Source organism: Leptonychotes weddellii, chromosome 15 (assembly GCF_054177405.1).
Source record: "Leptonychotes weddellii isolate Sample4059 chromosome 15, ASM5417740v2, whole genome shotgun sequence".
NCBI lineage: Eukaryota > Metazoa > Chordata > Mammalia > Carnivora > Phocidae > Leptonychotes > Leptonychotes weddellii.
In genome coordinates, this window is record NC_138383.1 from 50,230,648 (window position 1) to 50,250,640 (window position 19,993).

At 40.9% G+C, this 19,993-nt stretch overlaps 1 protein-coding gene across 6 annotated transcripts in view; it reads left to right on the plus strand.

Moving 5' to 3' along the window:
* Positions 1-19,993, plus strand: part of RABEP1 (rabaptin, RAB GTPase binding effector protein 1) — a 77,962-nt gene that overhangs the window by 5,941 nt on the left and 52,028 nt on the right. For 5 of the 6 annotated variants that reach the window (XM_081805901.1, XM_081805900.1, XM_081805902.1 and 2 more), the window contains exon 2: positions 11,417-11,545. The exons of the other annotated variant lie outside the window; for it this stretch is intronic. In XM_081805901.1, the coding sequence (XP_081662027.1) occupies positions 11,417-11,545 (129 nt within the window). The remainder of the gene's footprint in view (positions 1-11,416; positions 11,546-19,993) is intronic. 6 annotated transcript variants of the gene reach the window in all.

Below are 19,993 nucleotides of genomic sequence, written 5' to 3' on the forward strand. Positions count from 1 at the left end.
AAATTTATTGGGGCATCTGGGTGGCTCAGTTGGTTAAGCGTCTGCCTTCGGCTCAGGTCATGATCCCAGAATCCTGGGATCGAGCCCCGCATCGGGCTCCCTGCTCGGCGGGGAGCCTGCTTCTCTCTCTCCCACTCCTCCTGCTTGTGTTCCCTCTCTCGCTGTGTCTCTCTCTCTGACAAATAAATAAAATCTTAAAAAAAAATAAATGTGGAAAACAGTTGAAAAGATGGTGGGCAGCCACGGATATGGTGGTTGTCCACGACAGCTGTGGTCTGCAGGCCGATAAAGAGCTTGCACCAGACCGTAAGTTCGTGCGCTGCGTCTGTCATCAAAACATGCCCGCTAAACTGAGCAAGCTGCTCAGTGTCTTTGTGAACTTTGAATTCTAGCACAGGCTTCTTAGCTCCTTGAGCCGTTAAAGTCTGTGTGTCGCATTAGGGCGGTGTGCCCCCCTGTGAGAGCAGGGGGCAGAAAGGAAGCTGGGGTTTTAAGATGACTGACCGCAGGGTCTGAGTTGGCTGCAGAGGATGGGGATATTTGAAGCAGGCTGGCAAATTGGGAGAACTAGAGAGGGTAGGAGAATTAGGGGTCAAAACGAGCGCTCAGAATATCCAGGGTGCCGGCAGGCCTGTAGGGATGTAATGGGCGCCAAAAAGTGTAACGTAACTTTTTCTAGTAGCCACGTTAAAAGAGTAAAAAACCAAAACAAGCCCTCCAAATGGAAAAGCAGGTGACATTAACTTTTTAAAACAACAGTTTTATTGAGATTCCGTTCACATGCCATCAAGTTCACCCATTTTAAAATGGACAGTTCTCTGGTTTTTAGAATTTCCACAGAGCCATGCACCCATCACCGCTGATTTCTAGAACTATTTTCTCACCCCAGAAAGAATCCCCACATGATCCACAGTCACTCCTCACTGCTCCCCACCCTCCTGGCACCCACTTGCCTACTCTTAGTCTCTCTGGATCTTCCCATTTTCGGACATTACTTCTACATAGAATCATACTGTATGTAGCTTTTGGTGTCTGGCATCTTTCAGTTAGTACGGTGTTTTCAAGGGCCATCCATCTTATAGCACGTATCAGTACTTCGTTCTTTTTTCTTTTTTGTTTAGGTTTAATTTTTTAAGAAAGCTCTACACCCATCATGGGGCTTGAACTCACGACCCTGAGATCAAGAGTCGCGTGTTCCTCTGACTGAGCCAGCCAGGCACCCCTGTACTTTGTTCCTTTTTATGGATAAATAATATTCTGTTGTATGAATACCACATTTTGTTGATCCATTCATCAGTTGATGAACATTGGGCTTCCTTTTTTGGCTGTTACGAATAATGCTATGAACATTTGTGTACAGCTTTCCATGGAAATTAATTTTAATAATGTATTTTATTTACTGCAATATATTCCAGATGTTATAATTTTTATATGTGATCACTATAAAAATTGAGGTATTTTAGATATTTTTGTACAAAAGTTTCGAAATTCCATATTTATTTCATACTTAACATACTTAACTCAGTCTAGACACTTTCAGGGGTGCGGTAGCCTCATGTGGCTAGTGGCTGCTGAGGTGGGAAGCACAAGCCCAGAAGGAGCTCAGGGGGACTCCTGTGCTATGTGGGGAGAGTGACTGTTTTCTGCGCATTCGAGACATTCGCTTGCTCGCTCCTGCCTACGTATGCTTACTGCCTTGCTCCCTTTGTCCTTGATTATGCCCAGTGAATACGCTTCTCTCCTTTGCTTCTCCAAGTCCTTGTTGTCTTTTCAAGTCCTGATTAATGTCCCTCTGCAGGGGTGGGTTTAGCCACTGTAGCTGACTTCTTTGTTCTCATGTTTCCCTAGGAAATGCTTAGTGAACACCTTCCATGGGCCAGCCACAGTTCTAGGTGTTGGAAAGGTAGCAATGAGCAGGATATACAAAGTCTGTTTTCACTGTTTCTGGTAAGGAACAATATTTAAATACTCAGAGAATTAATTTCAGATGATTGCTACGAGGATAATAACATTGGCCTGACGAGGAAATCCCTTCTGCTGCCAAGCACTAATTTATTCTTGTGATTTTTAACTCCTACCTCAATAAAGATTTTAAAAATAGTTTACGTACAGTGAAATTTAATAACTTTAACTCTCTAGATCCACGAGTTTTTCACAAACACAGGCAGTTCTTTAAGATTTTATTTATTTATTTGAGAGAGAGAATGAGATAGAGCATGAGAGGGTCAGAGGGAGAAGCAGACTCCCTGCTGAGCAGGGAGCCCGATGTGGGACTCGATCCCGGGACTCCAGGATCATGACTTGAGCCGAAGGCAGTCACTTAACCATCTGAGCCACCCAGGCGCCCAACACAGGCAGTTCTGTAACCATCACCGTAATTGTGTTCTAGAACATTTTACTCCCCCAAATTGCATCATGCCCCTTTGCAGTTTAACCCCTATCCCTGCTTCTGGGGAAGCGCTGATCTCCTTTCTGTCACTGTAGTTCCGCCTACTCTAGAATTTCATATATAAGTGGAATCATACTTTTTGTGTTTGGTTTCTTTCACTGGGCATGATGTTCTTGAGATTTTCCCTGTTGTGTGTGTTAGTAGTCGATCCTTTTAGTTGCTGAATAGCACTTCATTGTATGGGTACATCATTATTTTTTTCCATTTTTAGTGGGTATTTTCAATTTTTGGCTTTTGTGAATAAAGCTGCTGTGAGCATCTGTATACAAATCTTTGTGAGGAGATACGTTTTTGTTTGTGGGATTGCTGGGTTGTATGGTAAGTGTGCATTATAAGGCACAACCAGACTTTTCCAAAGTGATTGCACTGTTGTGCATCCCACCAGCAGCCTTACCGACACTTGGTAAATTCAAGCCCCAAAATAAGGATTGAATTTAACATCACTGGTAGTGAAGTTTTAAAAGTCCCAATCCAAGTCCTGAAGGGGTATGATACGGTTCTACTTATGAATGCCACTCGAGTTTTAGGCAGAAAACTGAATTCTTTTCGCCATTTTATTTATTTATTTATTTTTTAAAGATTTTTTTATTTATTTGAGAGAGAGAGAATGAGAGAGAGCAAGCACATGAGAGGGGGGAGGGTCAGAGGGAGAAGCAGACCCCCCGCCGAGCAGGGAGCCCCACGCGGGGCTCGATCCAGGGACTCCAGGATCATGACCTGAGCCGAAGGCAGTCACTCAACCACCTGAGCCACCCAGGCGCCCTCGCCATTTTATTAAGTAAACCTGATACTAAGTTTTGAGCAGCCTTCTTTGTCTTGTAAATGGCAACTAAAATATTTAAATATCCAAAGTTAGAAAATGCATCTGTAATCAGTCCAGTGGTAGTCATGCTTTTCCATCTGGCTTGGCATTCTGTGGTGTTTGAAACACTTCGGAAATAGTACAAACTGAGGAGGTAACAGTCCATCTGTATCCATGCATACTTGAATCCGCTGTTGAGCACCAGCATTGACAGTTATGGTAATTGGATTTAATGTAATTGGAAACTAAGGTGATTTAAAGATTACCTGGTAAAATGCACGTAATGGTGCCTGAACTGTACCATATATCTTGACTAGTATTCAAAAATGGTCAGAGTTTATTTGAACCATATAGTTGGCTTATTTCTGAAGTTATCCTTGTTTGGCAACTTTTGAAGACTTTGTTCATGGTGTACATTGTATATGCCAAGTGGGAACACATGGTGGAACATAGCTTTATGGGCTTAGAGTAATGTAGGAATGGAGCCTGGAATATGGTTTATACTTCATTGTTTGCCTCCTGAACATTCACTGAAATCCCCATTTTTTTGTTCATAGGTACTCCTGTATTTTTTACTTTTTGTCAAAGCTTTGTTTACATGTTTGTCTCAATTGACAACTTTGCTTGAATATAATTTCTGGAACATTTAAAAAGAATAGATGATTTGAACAAGTGGTTTGAGAATTTTTAGAAATATGGTGATTTTGTAGTTATCACTAGGAAGAATCTCTAGAACAACTGGAGCCAATGAACATCCTATTTTTGTTAAAGATTTATTTATTAGAGAGAGAGAGGGTGGGGGGGCAGGCAGAGGGAGAGAGAGAATCTCCAGCAGACTCCCCACTGAGCAGGGAGCCCAATGCGTGTCTCACGACCCTGAGATCATGACCTGAGCAGAAATCAAGAGTTGGACGTTCAACCAGCTGAGCCACCCAGACACCCCCCTCTATTTTTTTTTTGGGGGGGGGGCAGAATTTTGAACCTGCAACTATTAAGTTCTGAAGTTAACAGTTACTGTCATTTGAGTGTTTTTTAGATGTGAGTTGCATTTGTGTGATGGCGTTTCTAATCCTCAGCGCCTGCACTACTCTTCAGAATGGGTGTCATCTTTATTTATTTTTTTAAGATTTTATTTACTGACAGAGAAAGACACAGCGAGAGAGGGAACACAAGCAGGGGGAGTGGGAGAGGGAGAAGCAGGCTTCCCGCGGAGCAGGGAGCCCGATGCGGGGCTCGATCCCAGGACCCTGGGACCATGACCTGAGCCGAAGGCAGACGCTTAACGACTGAGCCACCCAGGTGCCTCCTTTATTTTTCTTTTTTTAAGATTTTATTTATTTGACAGAGAGCGAGAGAGCACAAGCTGGGGGAACAGTAGAGGGAGAGGGAGAAGCAGGCTCCCCGCCAAGCAGGGAGCCCAATGCAGGGCTTGATCCCAGGACCCTGGGATCATGACCTGAGCCGAAGGCAGACGCTTAACCATCTGAGCCACCCAGGCGCCCCAATGTGTCATCTTCATTTTAATGAAATCTTGGAAAGGTTGAACTTTTGCCTCAGTTCATATAATGAGAGCTCAGTTTTGGGTGGAAGCACGGTTTTCTGACTCCAAAATTGTAGATAGCTTATCTTTGAATTTTAGTAAGTATTTGACTACACTGTTGCCAAATCATGGATAAGATGAAGAAATGTGATTTGGTACTAATGGTAGTTGGAATGGATTTGTAGCTAACAGAGCAATTTGGTAAAGCAGTGTCAACCTCCACCCAGATCTCAAGTGATGTGCTAAAGAGCTCTATCTTTGGTTCTAACTTAAAACTTTGTTTTTTAAAAAACAAAACAAAACAAAAACCAAACAGAACTCTGCAACATGGCTTGAACTGTGCCAGGTATTGGTTGGAAGGAGCCTTGGCTTAATTGAAGTTCAAGCAGAAAGGATTTAAGGACAGTGTTAGATTATGTTAATCTCGTGGGCTAAGAATGGGAGTGTGGGCTGTGTCCAAAGCAAGATGGGGCCCATTTGTAGAATATTCCTAAGGAAGAAGCCTCCAGATACAATGTTTCTGCTAGACTCTGTGTAGGTAATGCGTTAGGATCAGAGTGTCCTAATTTATGTAGAATTTTGACTGTAGTATGTGGGGACAGCAACTGAGATAGTGAAGAATTTAGGAATTATTAGAGTCAGGAGGTGCTTCACCTGGAGGATAAAGGAGAGGACAGGTGTGAGAGAGCAGATATTAGACATTTTCCTAATTCTGTAGGGCAGAACTAAGATCTCAAAGGAAGTTGATTTAGGGTTGTATGACTAAAAATAGATATTTCTCACAGGTGACCCACTATCTGAAGGAGGGGGGAGGATCACCTAATATCTGAATGGTGAACTGGCTGCCCTGTGAGGCAGTGAAATGAGTTACTAGTTTTAGGTTCATGTGGAAGCCATGTGACCACCTGTCTGTGGTGTTGTGGGAGTGGAGTCCTGTATGAGTTAGGAATTGGTGGTTTTCAGACTATTTTGACCTCTCTCCATAGTAAGAAACATATTTCCCATTACAACCCAATATATATGTGTGAGCATCTGAAATACAGATTTCATGAAATAACGTATACCCAGGTTAAGTGTGTTGCTCATAGTTTCTATTATATTTCTTTCGTTTGAAAAAGTGGGTTGCTAATCACTAAATTTAACAACTCATTAAAGGATTGAGGCTGAGTCCGAAAATCACTGGACTAGACTAATCTCTGAAATCCTTGCAAAACTATGATCTTGTGATTGTTCTACTCAGTAACCTAGGACTAAACATTAGACCCACAAGATTCCATCCATACTGCAGGTCCTTGGTGGCTGTTCATTAATTTTGATGATCAATATCTTTAGGGAGGCTGAAAATGAGAACATACTCTTATGTCTTGATTCTTCTCACCTCTGCCTCTCACCCCACCCCCAATTCAGGTTTTCCATCGTTTCTTAAATTCATCTCTACTTTTTTGAAGAATCTTTTCCTTAATACATTTTCATTATCTTGTTTTCCCTCTGAATGAACATTTGGTGCCAGTTTGTTCTTTCACTTAGTACCTTTCCCGATTTGTAATAATGTCTTCAGGTGCTTTACACAAACACCTACTAACCTTTAATGTAGGAAACAATTGACTTTCTTATTTGAAACCCATGATCTTAAAAGCGCTCTTTTATCTGAAGTATTTTGACACATAATTGCTTTGAGAGAGCTTGTTTGGAGGTTCTAGCAGGGGAGCGCAGCTACTCGTATACCCTTGACCGAAGAACGGTCCTCCTCTATCGGGGAAGGTCGTCCTCTTTGACCGAGCGCGCAGCTTCGGGAGGGACGCACATGGAGCAGTGAGGGAGGAAGGGGACACCCGCCTAGCCAGCCAGATCAGCCGAATCAACCCTGGCGATCAGTGGGGTGACAGATGTCGCAGCCAGATCGCCCTCACATCCACATAATTGCTTTGAGAGTTACAAAAAGGAAAAAAGACAAGACAAAGTAAGGTTTTTCATTTTGATTCACAAAAGGAAGAAGGCTAAGAAACTGTTCTGTGTAGACCTCTTGTCCAGATGTGATTCTGTTTTAGAACTGGTTCATCTGAGTAAATGGACAAGGGAAAAGAATGCAGTTCTCTAAAGTTGCTAAAGTCAGATATTTTGGAGATGATACAAAGTGAAATGGGATTATGTGAAGTGAAATGACAGCCTTCTGTGGTACCAGAGAATTAGGGTTATTCAGTCACATGGACACAGTGATTCCCAGAGGCCCCGTCTGTTGGCCATTGTCCGCCATGGTCTGTGATGACGAATCCCTGCCGGCCCGCCTACTCGACTCCGCCTCTGCCCTTCCTGCTGACGTGGGCCAAGTACTCGTGGATTTACTTAAGTAGTAGCCTAAACAAAGCACCGCTGAGTGGATACATTTAGTATGGTAATAATCATTTTTAGTAATTCCTAAAAGAGGATGTACATGATGAGTTTTTATTATTTATTTTTATTTATTTTTAAGATTTTATTCATTTATTTGAGAGAGAGAGAATGAGAGAGAGAGAGCACATGAGAGGGGGGAGGGTCAGAGGGAGAGCCAGACTCCCTGCGGAGCAGGGAGCCCGATGCGGGACTCGATCCTGGGACTCCAGGATCATGACCTGAGCTGAAGGCAGTCGCTTAACCGACTGAGCCACCCAGGCACCCCATGATGAGTTTTTAGGGCACCAAGAGAAGGCAGTTTGCTAGCTGGAAGGCCACTTCTGAAACAGAAATTAAGAGGTTATTTTTTTACGGCATTTATCTATTTTAATAAATTGTTTGTTCTGGGAAAATTAAGTGTAGCTTATAAAAATGATTATTTAGTCTGTTAAAACATTTTAAGACCATTGAGGTAAATTATATGCACTTTTTACGAGCAGAGAGATTGAGATGTAGTGGTAAGATACAGTTATAATGATTAAAAAAAAAGATGCACTTCATTACCTTTTTAATTCAAATCAGTGTAATCAATGTAATTTATTATTGTAGTTACCCTTTGGTTCAGAGAGGCAACCACTCTGAGTGTAATTTGGCATATTCTTTCCAGTCTTTTTTTTTTTCTATGTATTTTTTGCATAGCTCATACTGGGTTGTATAATTTTGTATCTTGTTCTTTTTATTTAATATAGTTTTTCTGGCCTGATATTATTCCGTTGGCTGGATAGTCCTACCATAGTTAACATAGTTTCGTTTTACCTAATGAGACACAAATTAAGACTTTTGAGTTACAGAAAATGTTCAGATTCTTTTGTTCTACTGAAGTTATGTGTTTTATTTATTTATTTAAGGTGTTTTCTTGGATCTTGAACATCTTTAAACAAAAAGACTCGTTGTAGTAATATTTGACTTAGACTGTTTTTCTTCTATTGCTTATGTCTCATCAAACTTAATACCGTTTGGAACTTAAAAATATTTTTAAGTTACTACATGTTCTCCCATTCATATCAGGATTAGGGAAGGAGATATATCCAAGAATTATTGAGTCCTTCCTTCATTTATTTACCATATTATTCTTTTTTCTTTTTCCTTTCTGTATGGTTTCCTAGGTCAGACATTTTGAGTAATTGATGTAATAATTTTCCCCTTTGGGTGTCAGGCATTAAAAATAGCCATTGCATAAGATAGTTTTCCCCTTTTTCTTTCTTTTTTCCTTTTTAATTTTTTTTAGAGAGAGTGTGTGTGTGCAAGGGAGGGATGTGCAGAGGGAGGGAGAGAGAGACAGAGAATCTTAAGCAAACTCCACACCCAGCGCGGAGCCCAGCATGGGGCTCAGTCTCACAACCTTGAGATCATGACCTGAGCCAAAATCAGGGGTCAGACGCTCAACCAGCCGAGCCACCCAGGATCCCCAAGATTTTATTTTTACATAACCTCTACCCCCAGTGTGTGGCTTGAACTCACAACTCTGAGCTCAGGAGTTTCATGCTCTTCCAGCCAAGCCAGCCAGGTGCCCACTTTTTCTTATTATCCAGGTGAAGGTAACAACATGCAGAATGTGTGGAGTGGTTAGGGAAGGCCGAGATACTAAGAGCTCTCAACTGCTAAGTTCAGAAGGCTTAGTAGTTGAAGGCTGGCATTAGTACTGACTTTGCTTCATGGTGCTGTGAAGATACGGAGTCATAGGGAAGAGTCTAAGCATGGGAACTGAGTCAGGGTCATGAGGCTCGAGTGACTTCTGGTCTTCCGTGGCTACATACAAAGTCACCTGATCATCCTGCCTTTTTCCTTTATTCGCTGAATAAATACCACTAGTTTAATAATTGCAGATAACATTTATCAATTTCTTTCTAAATGCCAGGCTAAGTACTTTTGACATGAACCGTTAGCTAGTTATTGTGAACTTGGTGGTGACCATGTTAGAAAAATAGTATAGTACTTTGTGTGATGAGAGCTGTTTTCAGTTTACTTTGTGGTTGGTCGCTAATGTATTAGGATATGGCCATTTTAGACTTCTCCGCTGTCTTATGCAAGGTGAATTGATTTTTCCAGATACAGCAGTAGAGGCATTCTTTTAAAAAAAAAAAAGTTGTTTTGGCCTTTTTCTTTGTTGTAGAATTGCAGTATGTTAGAAGTACTTGAGGTGTTTTTAAATTTTTTTAATTAAAAAACAAATGAGAATAAGAGAGTTGGTATATCCTCAAAGGGATCATGATTCCTGGCATTGAAAACTGTCCCAAAGCTGGAGAGAGGCAGCCAGACCTGTGGGTGTGGGCTGTGTCTGCACTGTGGCCCAGAGCCAGGACGGGGTTGGGAGTGCTGGAAGCACACTTGATTTTGGCTGCAGTTTTTTTTTTTTTTTTTTTTTAAGATTTACTTGTTTAAGAGAGAGAGCCCGCGAGCAGGGGAGGGCAGAGGGAGAGGGAGACAAGCAGACTCCCCGCTGAGTGGAGAGCTGGATGCAGGGCTCCATTCCAGGACCCTGAGATCACGACCTGAGCTGAAATCGAGTCAGGCGCTTCACCGACTGAACCACCCAGGCGCCCGTTGGCTTCAGTTTTAAAGGCTGCATTTTAGTTTTTATTGATTGATTAGCTTCAGTTCCTAAATATAATGTTGAAAGGTATGGCCATTTTTGTGTGTGTTTTGGTGGGGTGGGAGTGTATTTGTTAGGGAAAAGGAAGGACAGAGGGATCTTGCTTTTTCTTTTTTCTTGATTCCCCTGAGTCCTTCCTGACCTCATGCAGTAATCAGTAGCTACCCGTAATGTCAAAATGTTAGAAAAGCTTGTTTATTTAACAGTTGGGATTTGGGCAATAAAAATACCAAGAGAAATAAATAACACAGATAACAAGTTTCCTTCGTGATTTCAGATAGTAAGTACGAGATAACTGCCTATTTTCCCCTCCAGTGGATTCTCCATCCCTCTTTTTCTCCAAAAGTTATCGAATGTTCACATTGACCGGATGTCGTTCTTTGCTGTGATCTAAAGACCTTAGATATTTACTCCTCAAAATGACTCCGCACCTTTAATAGCAAACAGTGGAGCTCCAACAGCAGTCCCTCCCCTTTCTGACCCGGGTTGTATCCATGCTGTCGGATCTGTAGTGAGGCTGGTCTGAAGATGTTGTGGGGGTGAACATGGTTTTAGATGCTGATTTAATTAGTTCATTATTTTTTATCGGAGGAGTTGTAGAGAACTTTGAAAACCACATGGAAGAAATTAATGAGCCCGAATCTATTACTCATAGATAAATCATTGGTGCATTTTTTCCAGTCTTTTCTGTATACTGTAATTGAGGACTGGGTTGGGGGAGGGTAGGGCCTTCAGAGATAATTTCAGATCATGGTTAAAATTGTAATAAATTGTCATTATCTGGAGTGGTTTGTTCTAGAGAGCTGGGACCTCTGCTGGCCTCGGTGTTAGGCGGTGGTGGCTACCGTTAGTACCAGCCGGGATCTCCCAGAGGGGTTCGGGTTATTGCTTGGTGGCTGGGGGGGGCAGAGGAAGAGGTGGGGTTGGAGTCCTGCATCTCCCTCCTCTTGCTTGAAGCAGAAGAACCTCTGGGTTTGCTCAGGACAGGCATTTATTTAATCAGCTGCAACCAAATTATGTAGCCCCTGAAGTCAAAATGTGTCCCAGTCCCTGACACACCCCAGTTACCATGAACCTACAAGCCAGATAATCTCCCAGTCATTGAGAGTTCATATGTAATATACAGTTCTGAAAGGTTTTTAGTTATGATCTCAGTATAATGGTAATGAGTCCTCTTGAAATTGGGAGAATAGTTTAGGCTGGTATGGCTTTCCTAATCAGAAAACCTGTTAAATTTTGCTTGTAATGCTTGGGAGAAAGCAGAGGTAGCAAGACTGGGGGCCCCAATACTCCAGTATTTAGTAACTCCAGAAGTAGACTGACATTCTGCCAGTTATGCAGAGGGACTTTAGAAGCTCTCTTTTGGGAAGTTTGCCTTATGTGATTCTCCATATATATATGCTGTTGCACTTTACATGAGTCATTCATGGTGTGTATTGTCTAACAAGTGAAGGTTAGAATTTTCTAGAATATATTGGATCTTTGGAAGAAGCTTGACTACTTGTTTCGTTATAGAAATGTGCAGCTAGAATACTAATTTATTCTTGTAACTTAATTTATAAATAAAAGTTATTACTTGTTAACTAGTATTTTTTTTTCCAGTTTCTCTTCAGCAACGGGTAGCAGAATTGGAAAAAATTAATGCAGAATTTTTACGTGCACAGCAGCAGCTTGAGCAAGAATTTAATCAAAAGAGAGCAAAATTTAAAGAGTTATATTTGGCTAAAGAGGGTAAGTTCCTAAGTCTCTCTCTAACCCCCCATACTAAGACTGCCTTAAAATGTCGAGTTTCTTGGTAGTACAATGTTAATTTTATCTTTTGAACACACCTTGATTTTATTTGTATTTACACTGTAAGCTAGAAGCCTTTTAGAGGTTAGAGTTAAGAATGGAACTGATAGGACACGTTGGAAAATGCAGGGTTCGGGTTTTTCCTGGTCTTTGAGCTTCACAATGATACGTAACGTAGGTAGGCTACGGCACCCTGGGACGCAGGGCTCTCGGTGCTCTTCGTGCCTGAGAGAGTCCAGGCGAAGCGGGCTGGGGTGTTTGAGAAAGCCTCGGCCATGTCACAGAGTGTCGCACACACTGACACTTCACGGAGTCGATCCCGCAGATGATCCCTTACTTATCAGCAGAGACCTAGGACCCCCTGTGAGGCAGACGCAGTGCTGGGTGCTGGCTGTGAAGAAGGAGCCGGAGTCACTGGGACCTGTAACTCCTAGAACTTGACCTCGAGTGAGGAGAGAAGCATACGGGGCAGATACGGGGGCGTATCGAGAGCGCCTGGCCCTGCAGGGTAAGGACAGGGTTACATGTTGGGCATTGACCTCGGAAAACACGGCTGTGGCTCCCGCCGCACTCCCCCCCCACCCCCCACCAGTGGTTCCCAGAGTGTGGTTGCCCAACAGCAGCATCAACGTCACAGTCACCTGGGAAACCTGCTGGAAATGCACTGTTTGGGGTCCTGGCTCAGACTTGACTGGCTCAGGGTCCAGCAGTTGGTGTTTTAAGCCGTTCTTCAGGTGATTCAGATGCTGGATAAAATCTCCCTGAGAGCTTGTTCGAACACCGTGAGTTGGGGCAGGGCCCGAGAATCTGCATTTCCAATGAGCTGTAGGTGCTTGCAGTACAAGGACCACACAATTTGGGAGCCGCTGCTAGAGACTGGTGATCACCCAACTTTTAAATATCACTTTATGGAGGCACTCCATACATACATACACCCCTCGTACCTTTTCTGAAGTTGGTGCTTAAAATTTTTTATTTTAAATTTAAAAAGGTGCAAAAGATATAAATTCTATATTATTGTCAACATTAAGAATTTAAAACTTCATGCTCTTAAACATATCCAGCAGAATCAATGATTTAATATCTATCACCATTCATTTTAAAAAATACGTGAATAAGCTCTTTAGCAGAAGTTTTACATTTTTTCCCCTCCTTGTGTTGGGTTTTCAGTTCTACATCTCCCTCAGAATTTTATTCTAAAAAGTTATTTTTTTTCTTTTTTTAGGAACACAAGCTTGAGTGTGCTTCAGAATTTTACTTGTAGGGTTTGTTAGAGCAGAGATTGTGGGTCTTCTCCCCCAGAGTTTCTGACTTACCAGGTCTGTGGAGTCCTGGAGTTTACACTTCTAGTAAGTTAGCAGGTGGCGCTGATGCTTTTGGTTCAGGGACCATACTTTGAGAGCCGTGGGTGATATTTGATGCTTGAAAGCCTTTTTTAAAGAAAATTTTATCAGACTTCTCTGTGACAGAAATTACATGCTTATTTCTTCTGCACTGAGTTACCATTACAGTTATTAATAAGTGCACAGTTGGGCACACTGTAAATATTTTATACGTTTAAAATATAATAAAGTGTAAAAATTATTGGAAATGCAGGTCTTATGAGATACAATTGGGTCTCCCTCCCAATTAAGTCATAACCTCTGCGTGAATAATATTTACTTGTAGAAAAGGATAAGTTTCAGGTTTTTTTTTTTTAAGATTTTATTTATTAATTTGAGAGAGAGAGCACAAGGGGGAGTGGGGGAGGGGTAAAGGGAGAGAGAGAAACCCAAGCAGACTCCCTGCTGAGTGCAGAGCCCAAGACGGATCTCGATCCCAGGACCCTGGGATCATGACTCGAGCCAAAGGCAGACGCCTAAGAAACTGAGCCACCCAGGCATCCCCAGTTTGTTGTTTTTTTTTTTAATAGATATGAGTGCTGAGAACTCTTAGTCTTATAAATAAGTAGATGGAAATAGGTTTATTTTATTTTATTTTTTTAAAGATTTTATTTATTTATTTGAGAGAGAGAATGAGTGTGAGCATGAGCAGGGGAAGGGGCAGAGGGAGAGGGAGAAGCAGACTCCCCATGGAGCAGGGAGCCCAACGTGAGACTCGATCCCAGGACCCTGGGATCATGACCTGAGCTGAAGGCAGATGCTTCACCGACTGAACTACCCAAGCACCCTAGAAGGTTTACTTTATAGTGATGATTATTCCATTCTCTTAAACTCTTTCTGATTTATATGTTAAGTCACATAGTCCTCAGCTTCAAAAATATTTCTGTTCTGTTGGCTGGCAACTCGATTAGGCTTCCTTCAGTTTTGTTGAAAGCAGACTTTGCAATCACCTGACCTGCCAGAGATTTATTACCCACTTATTAGTTATTCACTTTTTTATTATTGTTACTGATATTTTATTTTATTTATTTATTTTTTTTATTTTTTAAAGATTTTATTTATTTATTTGACAGAGAAAGACACAGCGAAAGAGGGAACACAAACGGGGAGTGGGAGAGGGAGAAGCAGACTCCCCGCCGAGCAGGGAGCCTGATGCGGGACTCGATCCCGGGACTCCAGGATCATGACCTGAGCCGAAGGCAGTCACTTAACCAACTGAGCCACCCAGGCGCCCCTGTTACTGATATTTTAAATTATCCCTCTGGTTTGATATGGGAGAGGAGTTTTTACACAGTGGGACAGTGACCCATAGTCCAGTTCAGGATGGGTGGAAGGCCCGTCTCTTGTTAAGTGGGAGAAGGCTGTTGAGGAAAGGGACATGGGCACAGAGTATCTGCACTCAAACCCTACTCTGTTTTAGGGAATAATACTTATGAACATTGAGGATCAAGAAGTTGATTCCTTTAAAACAATATGTGTCTATGAATCCTTGAAAAATCTTTGTGTACCCCAGGGGTATATGTTCCCCACTGAAGATCACTGCCCTGCAGTGATGTTCTTCAGACTACAGGTTATAACCCTTTGATGGATAAAAAACAATTAAGTGGGTTGTGACCTGTAGTTTAAAAAAAAAAAGGAATAGAATGGAAAATAACAGCACAATACACTTGGTAAGATTCAGTTAAGTAGAGTCACACGGGCTGTTTTGTGTCAGTGACACATATAGGTGTATGTATAGAGTTGTGATATGAAATACGTTTCTTGCTGCGGGTTGTGGTCAGAGAAGTTTGAAAGCCAGTATTCCATGAGATGCAGCGTTCTTAGGCCTCACCGAATGCAGCCGCGACTTGCAAAGGCTTGCTGCCTGCATTACGCGATGGGTTCCGTGTTCCTGTGGCTTGTGGGAGGGCTGTTTCCGTGTTTGATTTGGTTCCTTCATAGGCTGACACGGAGATGGGAAAGCTGGTGTCTCCTATCTCGGCATGGTGGCACTCTGCAGGTTACCGTGAAGGTAGGGATGACTGAGATACGGTGTTATCTTAAAAAAAGTAGAGTCTTCTGGAGCAGATAATACATTTTGCACAGTATCATCGTTTGAATATATGTTGAGTGTCATGAGAAAGAAGTTATGTCCAGTTCTTCAGTGTGTTTATATGACTTCGTTAATTCTCCCTTATAAAACTTATTTTAACCTTGAATTGATGAGGCACCACTTTAAACTGTGCAGTGGTGTGTCCTTGTCAAGAGGACCTGTGATACCTTTAATGTGTATGCAGGGCATCATGGCAGCAGGCCACTGACAACCAGTTAGAGCTCACTGCCGGGCTGGCGGGGACGTCCTGTTTTCCCTCCTCCGCTCACACCAGCAATCCTTTTTATAGCTTTTTCTTTCAGTCTTGGCTTATTCAGTAAACTCAAGTTAATCTTGCCCCAAGTGTATTCATTTTGTTTTCTGGTTTCCTCTGTCCCCAAATAAAGCTGTTAGGGCTTCCTTTGTTTTCTTATTTTCTTCTTTTAAATTATAAAATGGACTTTCCTAGAAGATTCTGAAGAAATGAAAATGACCAGGGACCTCTCATTTCTGAAATACATGATCATTCGCAGTTTCTTTCTCTGATCCAGACAGCTTGCAATGTAGGTTCATTCAAAAAACATCATTGGTATGTTAAAATTGCTTTAAGGACATCTAGGCCTAATAAATAATCTGTATGTGTGCTGTTGTATCTTTACTATCTGGACTTCTTGGTGAACTCCAGCTGGCGTTGAGTTGAGGTAACTTTTCACAAAATTTCAAAAGGAATAGTGTGATCCTTTTTGAAAGATTTTGGTGTCATTTGTAAAGAAAATGCATAGTGTGTAAAAGGTAAATGTGGATTCAGTTCCGGTCTTGGCTGTTTGCCTATGTCTCAATGGAAATAAAATTTACGGATGTCCTCTAAAGCGGAGCTTCTGTTACGGCATCTGCTAGGAAGTGTAAACCTAGTCGCTTATGGTGGTTGCAGATGGTGGCAGTAGAAGTCATGGATTTGACGTGTTCAGCAGTCTTTGTTTTATCTTTCGGCAAACCAGGTCAGGGTAACTCTGGAAGTCCAGATACCTGTATTTTCCCCAATAGGAGTAGCTTTTGCTTTGGTATTGTAATAGCTGTGCTTTTGTATTTGGAGAACAGCTGAAGTATAAGTGCAGACAGTAATGATGAATGCTAATAAGGGAGATTATTAGCTTTGGACTCCTCTGACTGCCTCTTCCTGCCTTAGTACCTACTCTTTTCTCAGCAGACTTCAACTGGGAATGTTAAAGTATTTCTGAAAGCTTTGTTGCCTTTCCACTGAACTTGAAGGAAAAGTATTTAGCTTTTAAAAAGAAGTATTTGATTTGGCTTTCTTTTTTAGCCAACTTCAGTATACAGCTCGGCACTGTAACGGGGTTTGTGTTTCGGAAATCTTCAGTCTTGGGCAATAAGAGAAAGCCTGTTACATGAAGCAGCAAACAAAAGGCCATAGAGTTCTGAATTTGAAGGAAAATAGTAGGGATGTAGCACGCGTTAATCACCAGAAGACTGAAGTTTTCTAGGGGTGTTCAAAAGGATTTTATATGTGCTCATAATTTCTATAAAGCTCGGATGCTGACTAACCAGAGTTTCAATAGTTAGAAGCTAGGTTAAGGAAGATATTTGTGGTCCAGATGCCATAACTTTGCACTTAGATATGGAAATAAAACTAGGGTATATTAAATAAAATTAAAGGCCATTAGAAATCTTAGAAACAACAAATAAATTGAAATAAGGTAAACAGATGGTTTAAACTATAGATAAGGCACAGAGATTTTAGTAAATTGGAAAATGGTATTTGGGAGTTCTCCCTCTCGGTGAGACAGACAGAGAAGCCTCAAAGAGCAGTTGACGTAGAGGCTGCAGTGAGTCTCTAACACATTTCTAAAAAGAGTTGCAGGAGAAGACAGTGGAGGGTGAAATATTTGAGGAGATAATAACAGGTTTTTTAGGGATTAAGAAAAAAAGTGAGTCCTTAACATAAATGCTGAGTATCAAGTAGGTAAGTGATAGTAAATTCGTATTTTGGTATATCTTAAGCTATAGAACACCAGAAATGAAAAGAAAATATTGAAAGCTAACAGAAGTAACGGTTAGGTTGCCGGGAGATGCCACGTAAGCACAATCAATGACAGGAGACAGTGAAATATCTTCAAAGTGCAGAGAAAAGTAATTCTCAACCTAAAATTTCATATGTAGCTAAATTATTCAAGAATGAGAGCAAAATAGGTATTTTAGGCATATAAAAACTAAGGGCATTTATCACCCACATAAATCACCAGATGACATTTGCAGAAGAAGTGTAAACACAGGGAAAATACAGGATGAAAGAAACAATACCAGCCATAGAAACAGATAAGTCTGAGTATAAAAAACAAAACCAAAAAACTTCATAGCTCATGTTAGGTTTTAAAAGAAGAAAGTAAAACAAATGAGACAGTAATAACAAGATTGGGGCCTAAGGCAAAACACACTGAAGGAATATAGAGGCTATCAAACAATCTACCAAGAAAATATGACAATCATTGGGGCGCCTGGGTGGCTCAGTTGGTTAAGCATCTGTCTTTGGCTCAGGTCATGATCCCGGGGTCCTGGGATCAAGCCCAGAGTTGTGCTCCCTGCTCAGCAGGGAGACTGCTTCTCCCTCTGCCTTTCCCCGTGGCTTGTGCTCTCTCTCTCATTCACTCTCTTTCAAATAAATAAATTAAAATCTTTAAAAAATAAAAAGAAAATACGACAATAATTAACTTGTATACACCTAATGAAATCGCCATGACATACCATGTAAAACAAAAGGTGATAGAATTAAAGGAAGAAATCAATAGATGCACACAAAGGAGATGTTTAACATTGTATCAATTGCTAGATCAAGCAATAGGTAAAGATAGAATAGCATTGAGCAACAGAATTTTAAAAAGCTTGATCTACGAATTCTATACCCAAGGAACCAAAAATGTTCATTCCTTTTATATTCATAAGGAACACAAAAAAATTGTCTATGTACGTATATCTCAGGGACTCAACATATTTAAAAAAATCAGGCTACCTAATGCTGTTAAAGATTTTAAACAACAATGTAAATGTTTTTTAAAAGTTTGGAAACTAAGAATGCATTCCTATTGCTCTTAAGTTAAAGAACAAATCACAATGGAGATTGCAAAATCTGAGAATATGGTGAAGATACTTGTGGGAAGCAGCTAAAACAATACTTAGAAAGTAAGCTTTTAACTTTAAAAGTATTTATTAAAATTAAATCATTAAAAGACAATGAGAGATTGAAAAATAAATGATCTGGGGCTCCTGGGTGACTCAGTTGGTTAAGTGTCTGCCTCTGGCTCAGTTCATGATTCCTGGGTCCTGGGATCAAGCCCCGCATCAGGCTCCCTGCTCAGTGGGGAGTCTGCTTCTCCCTCTCCCACTCCCCCTGCTTGTGTTCCCTCTCTCGCTGTCTCTCTCTGTCAAATAAATAAATAAAATCTAAAAAAAAAAAAAAATAGTACATTATGACCATGCGTAGTAGGAATGCAAGGATCGTTTAACATGAGAACATCTGTTGATGTAACTCACTACATTGACAAAGTAAGAAAAAACAGGGCATTCAGTAAAATTCTTAACACCCTTTAGTAATGAGTTCATACTAGTTCTTAGCAAACTAGGATGGAGGGGGGCCTGCCTTAGCCTATGAAAACATTTTTAATAGAAACCAGTAGCCTTCACTTAATAGTGAAATGAGATAAGAAAGCCTATTATCAGTACTTCATTTTTATACTGGAGGTCCTCCTAGCCAATGCAATAAAATAAAAAGAAACGAGTTACAAAATTTGGAAAGTTAAGGATAGTTTTGTCTCCATGTGGAGTCCATATGGTTATCAACATAGAGTAACCAAGAGAATCTACACTACTAGAACTAAGAGATCAATATAGTAATGTTTCTGTGTACCAGTAACTAATTAGAGAAGTAATAGAAGAAAAAGAAATTCTGAAAAAAATAAAAGACAAATAGAAAAAAAAAATCAGAATTTTTAGTCACTTGGGAATATGTCTAACAAGGTTGTGGGAAACCTTTATAGAGGAGAATTATAAAACAAGTATTGAAGTACATGAAACCTTGATAAATGGAATGTGATGCCATGTTCATAGGTAGAAAGACTCCGTGTCATAAAGAAGCTAACTCTCCTCAGTTTGTAAATTCAGAGCAATTCCAATTAAAATCTCAGTTTTCCTGTATGGATCTTCAGACTACCTTCAGTTTTACAAGGAAGAACAGGATCAAGAAAATGCTGACCTACTATATCGAACCACTGATTTATAGGAAATACCACGAACGAAGGAACAAGTTTAGCTATGTTACAGGTATGCAGTCAGCAAAATCCAGACTGCAGGAGGCACGGAGGGCAACCTAGTTTACCCTATAAATAAATTTCAAGGGAAAAAGGAGGTGGAGGGGAAACCTATAGATTAAAAGAGAGTTAAAATACATATTGACTAATTTATGGACCTTATTTGAATTTTGACTCAAAGGGTTGAACTATTAAAAAAAATTTAGACAACTGGACTTTTCAACACTGAGTGGATGTTGATGGTATAAACATTGTCAAATTCTTTTTTTTTTTTTTTTTAAGATTTTTATTTATTTATTTGACAGAGAGAGCGAGAGCAGGAACACAAGCAGGGGGAGGGGGAGAAGCAGACTCCCCGCTGAGCAGGGAGCCTGATGCGGGGCTCGATCCCAGGATCCTGGGATCATAACCTGAGCTGAAGGCAGAGGCCCAACCAACTGAGCCACCCAGGTGTCCCTGAATTATGCATTAAAAAAAAGATTTTATTTATTTATTATTTTTTAAAGATTTATTTATTTGACAGAGAGAGACACAGCGAAGAGAGGGAATACAAGCAGGGGGAGTGGGAGAGGGAGAAGCAGACTCCCCATGGAACAGGGAGCCCGATGCGGGGCTC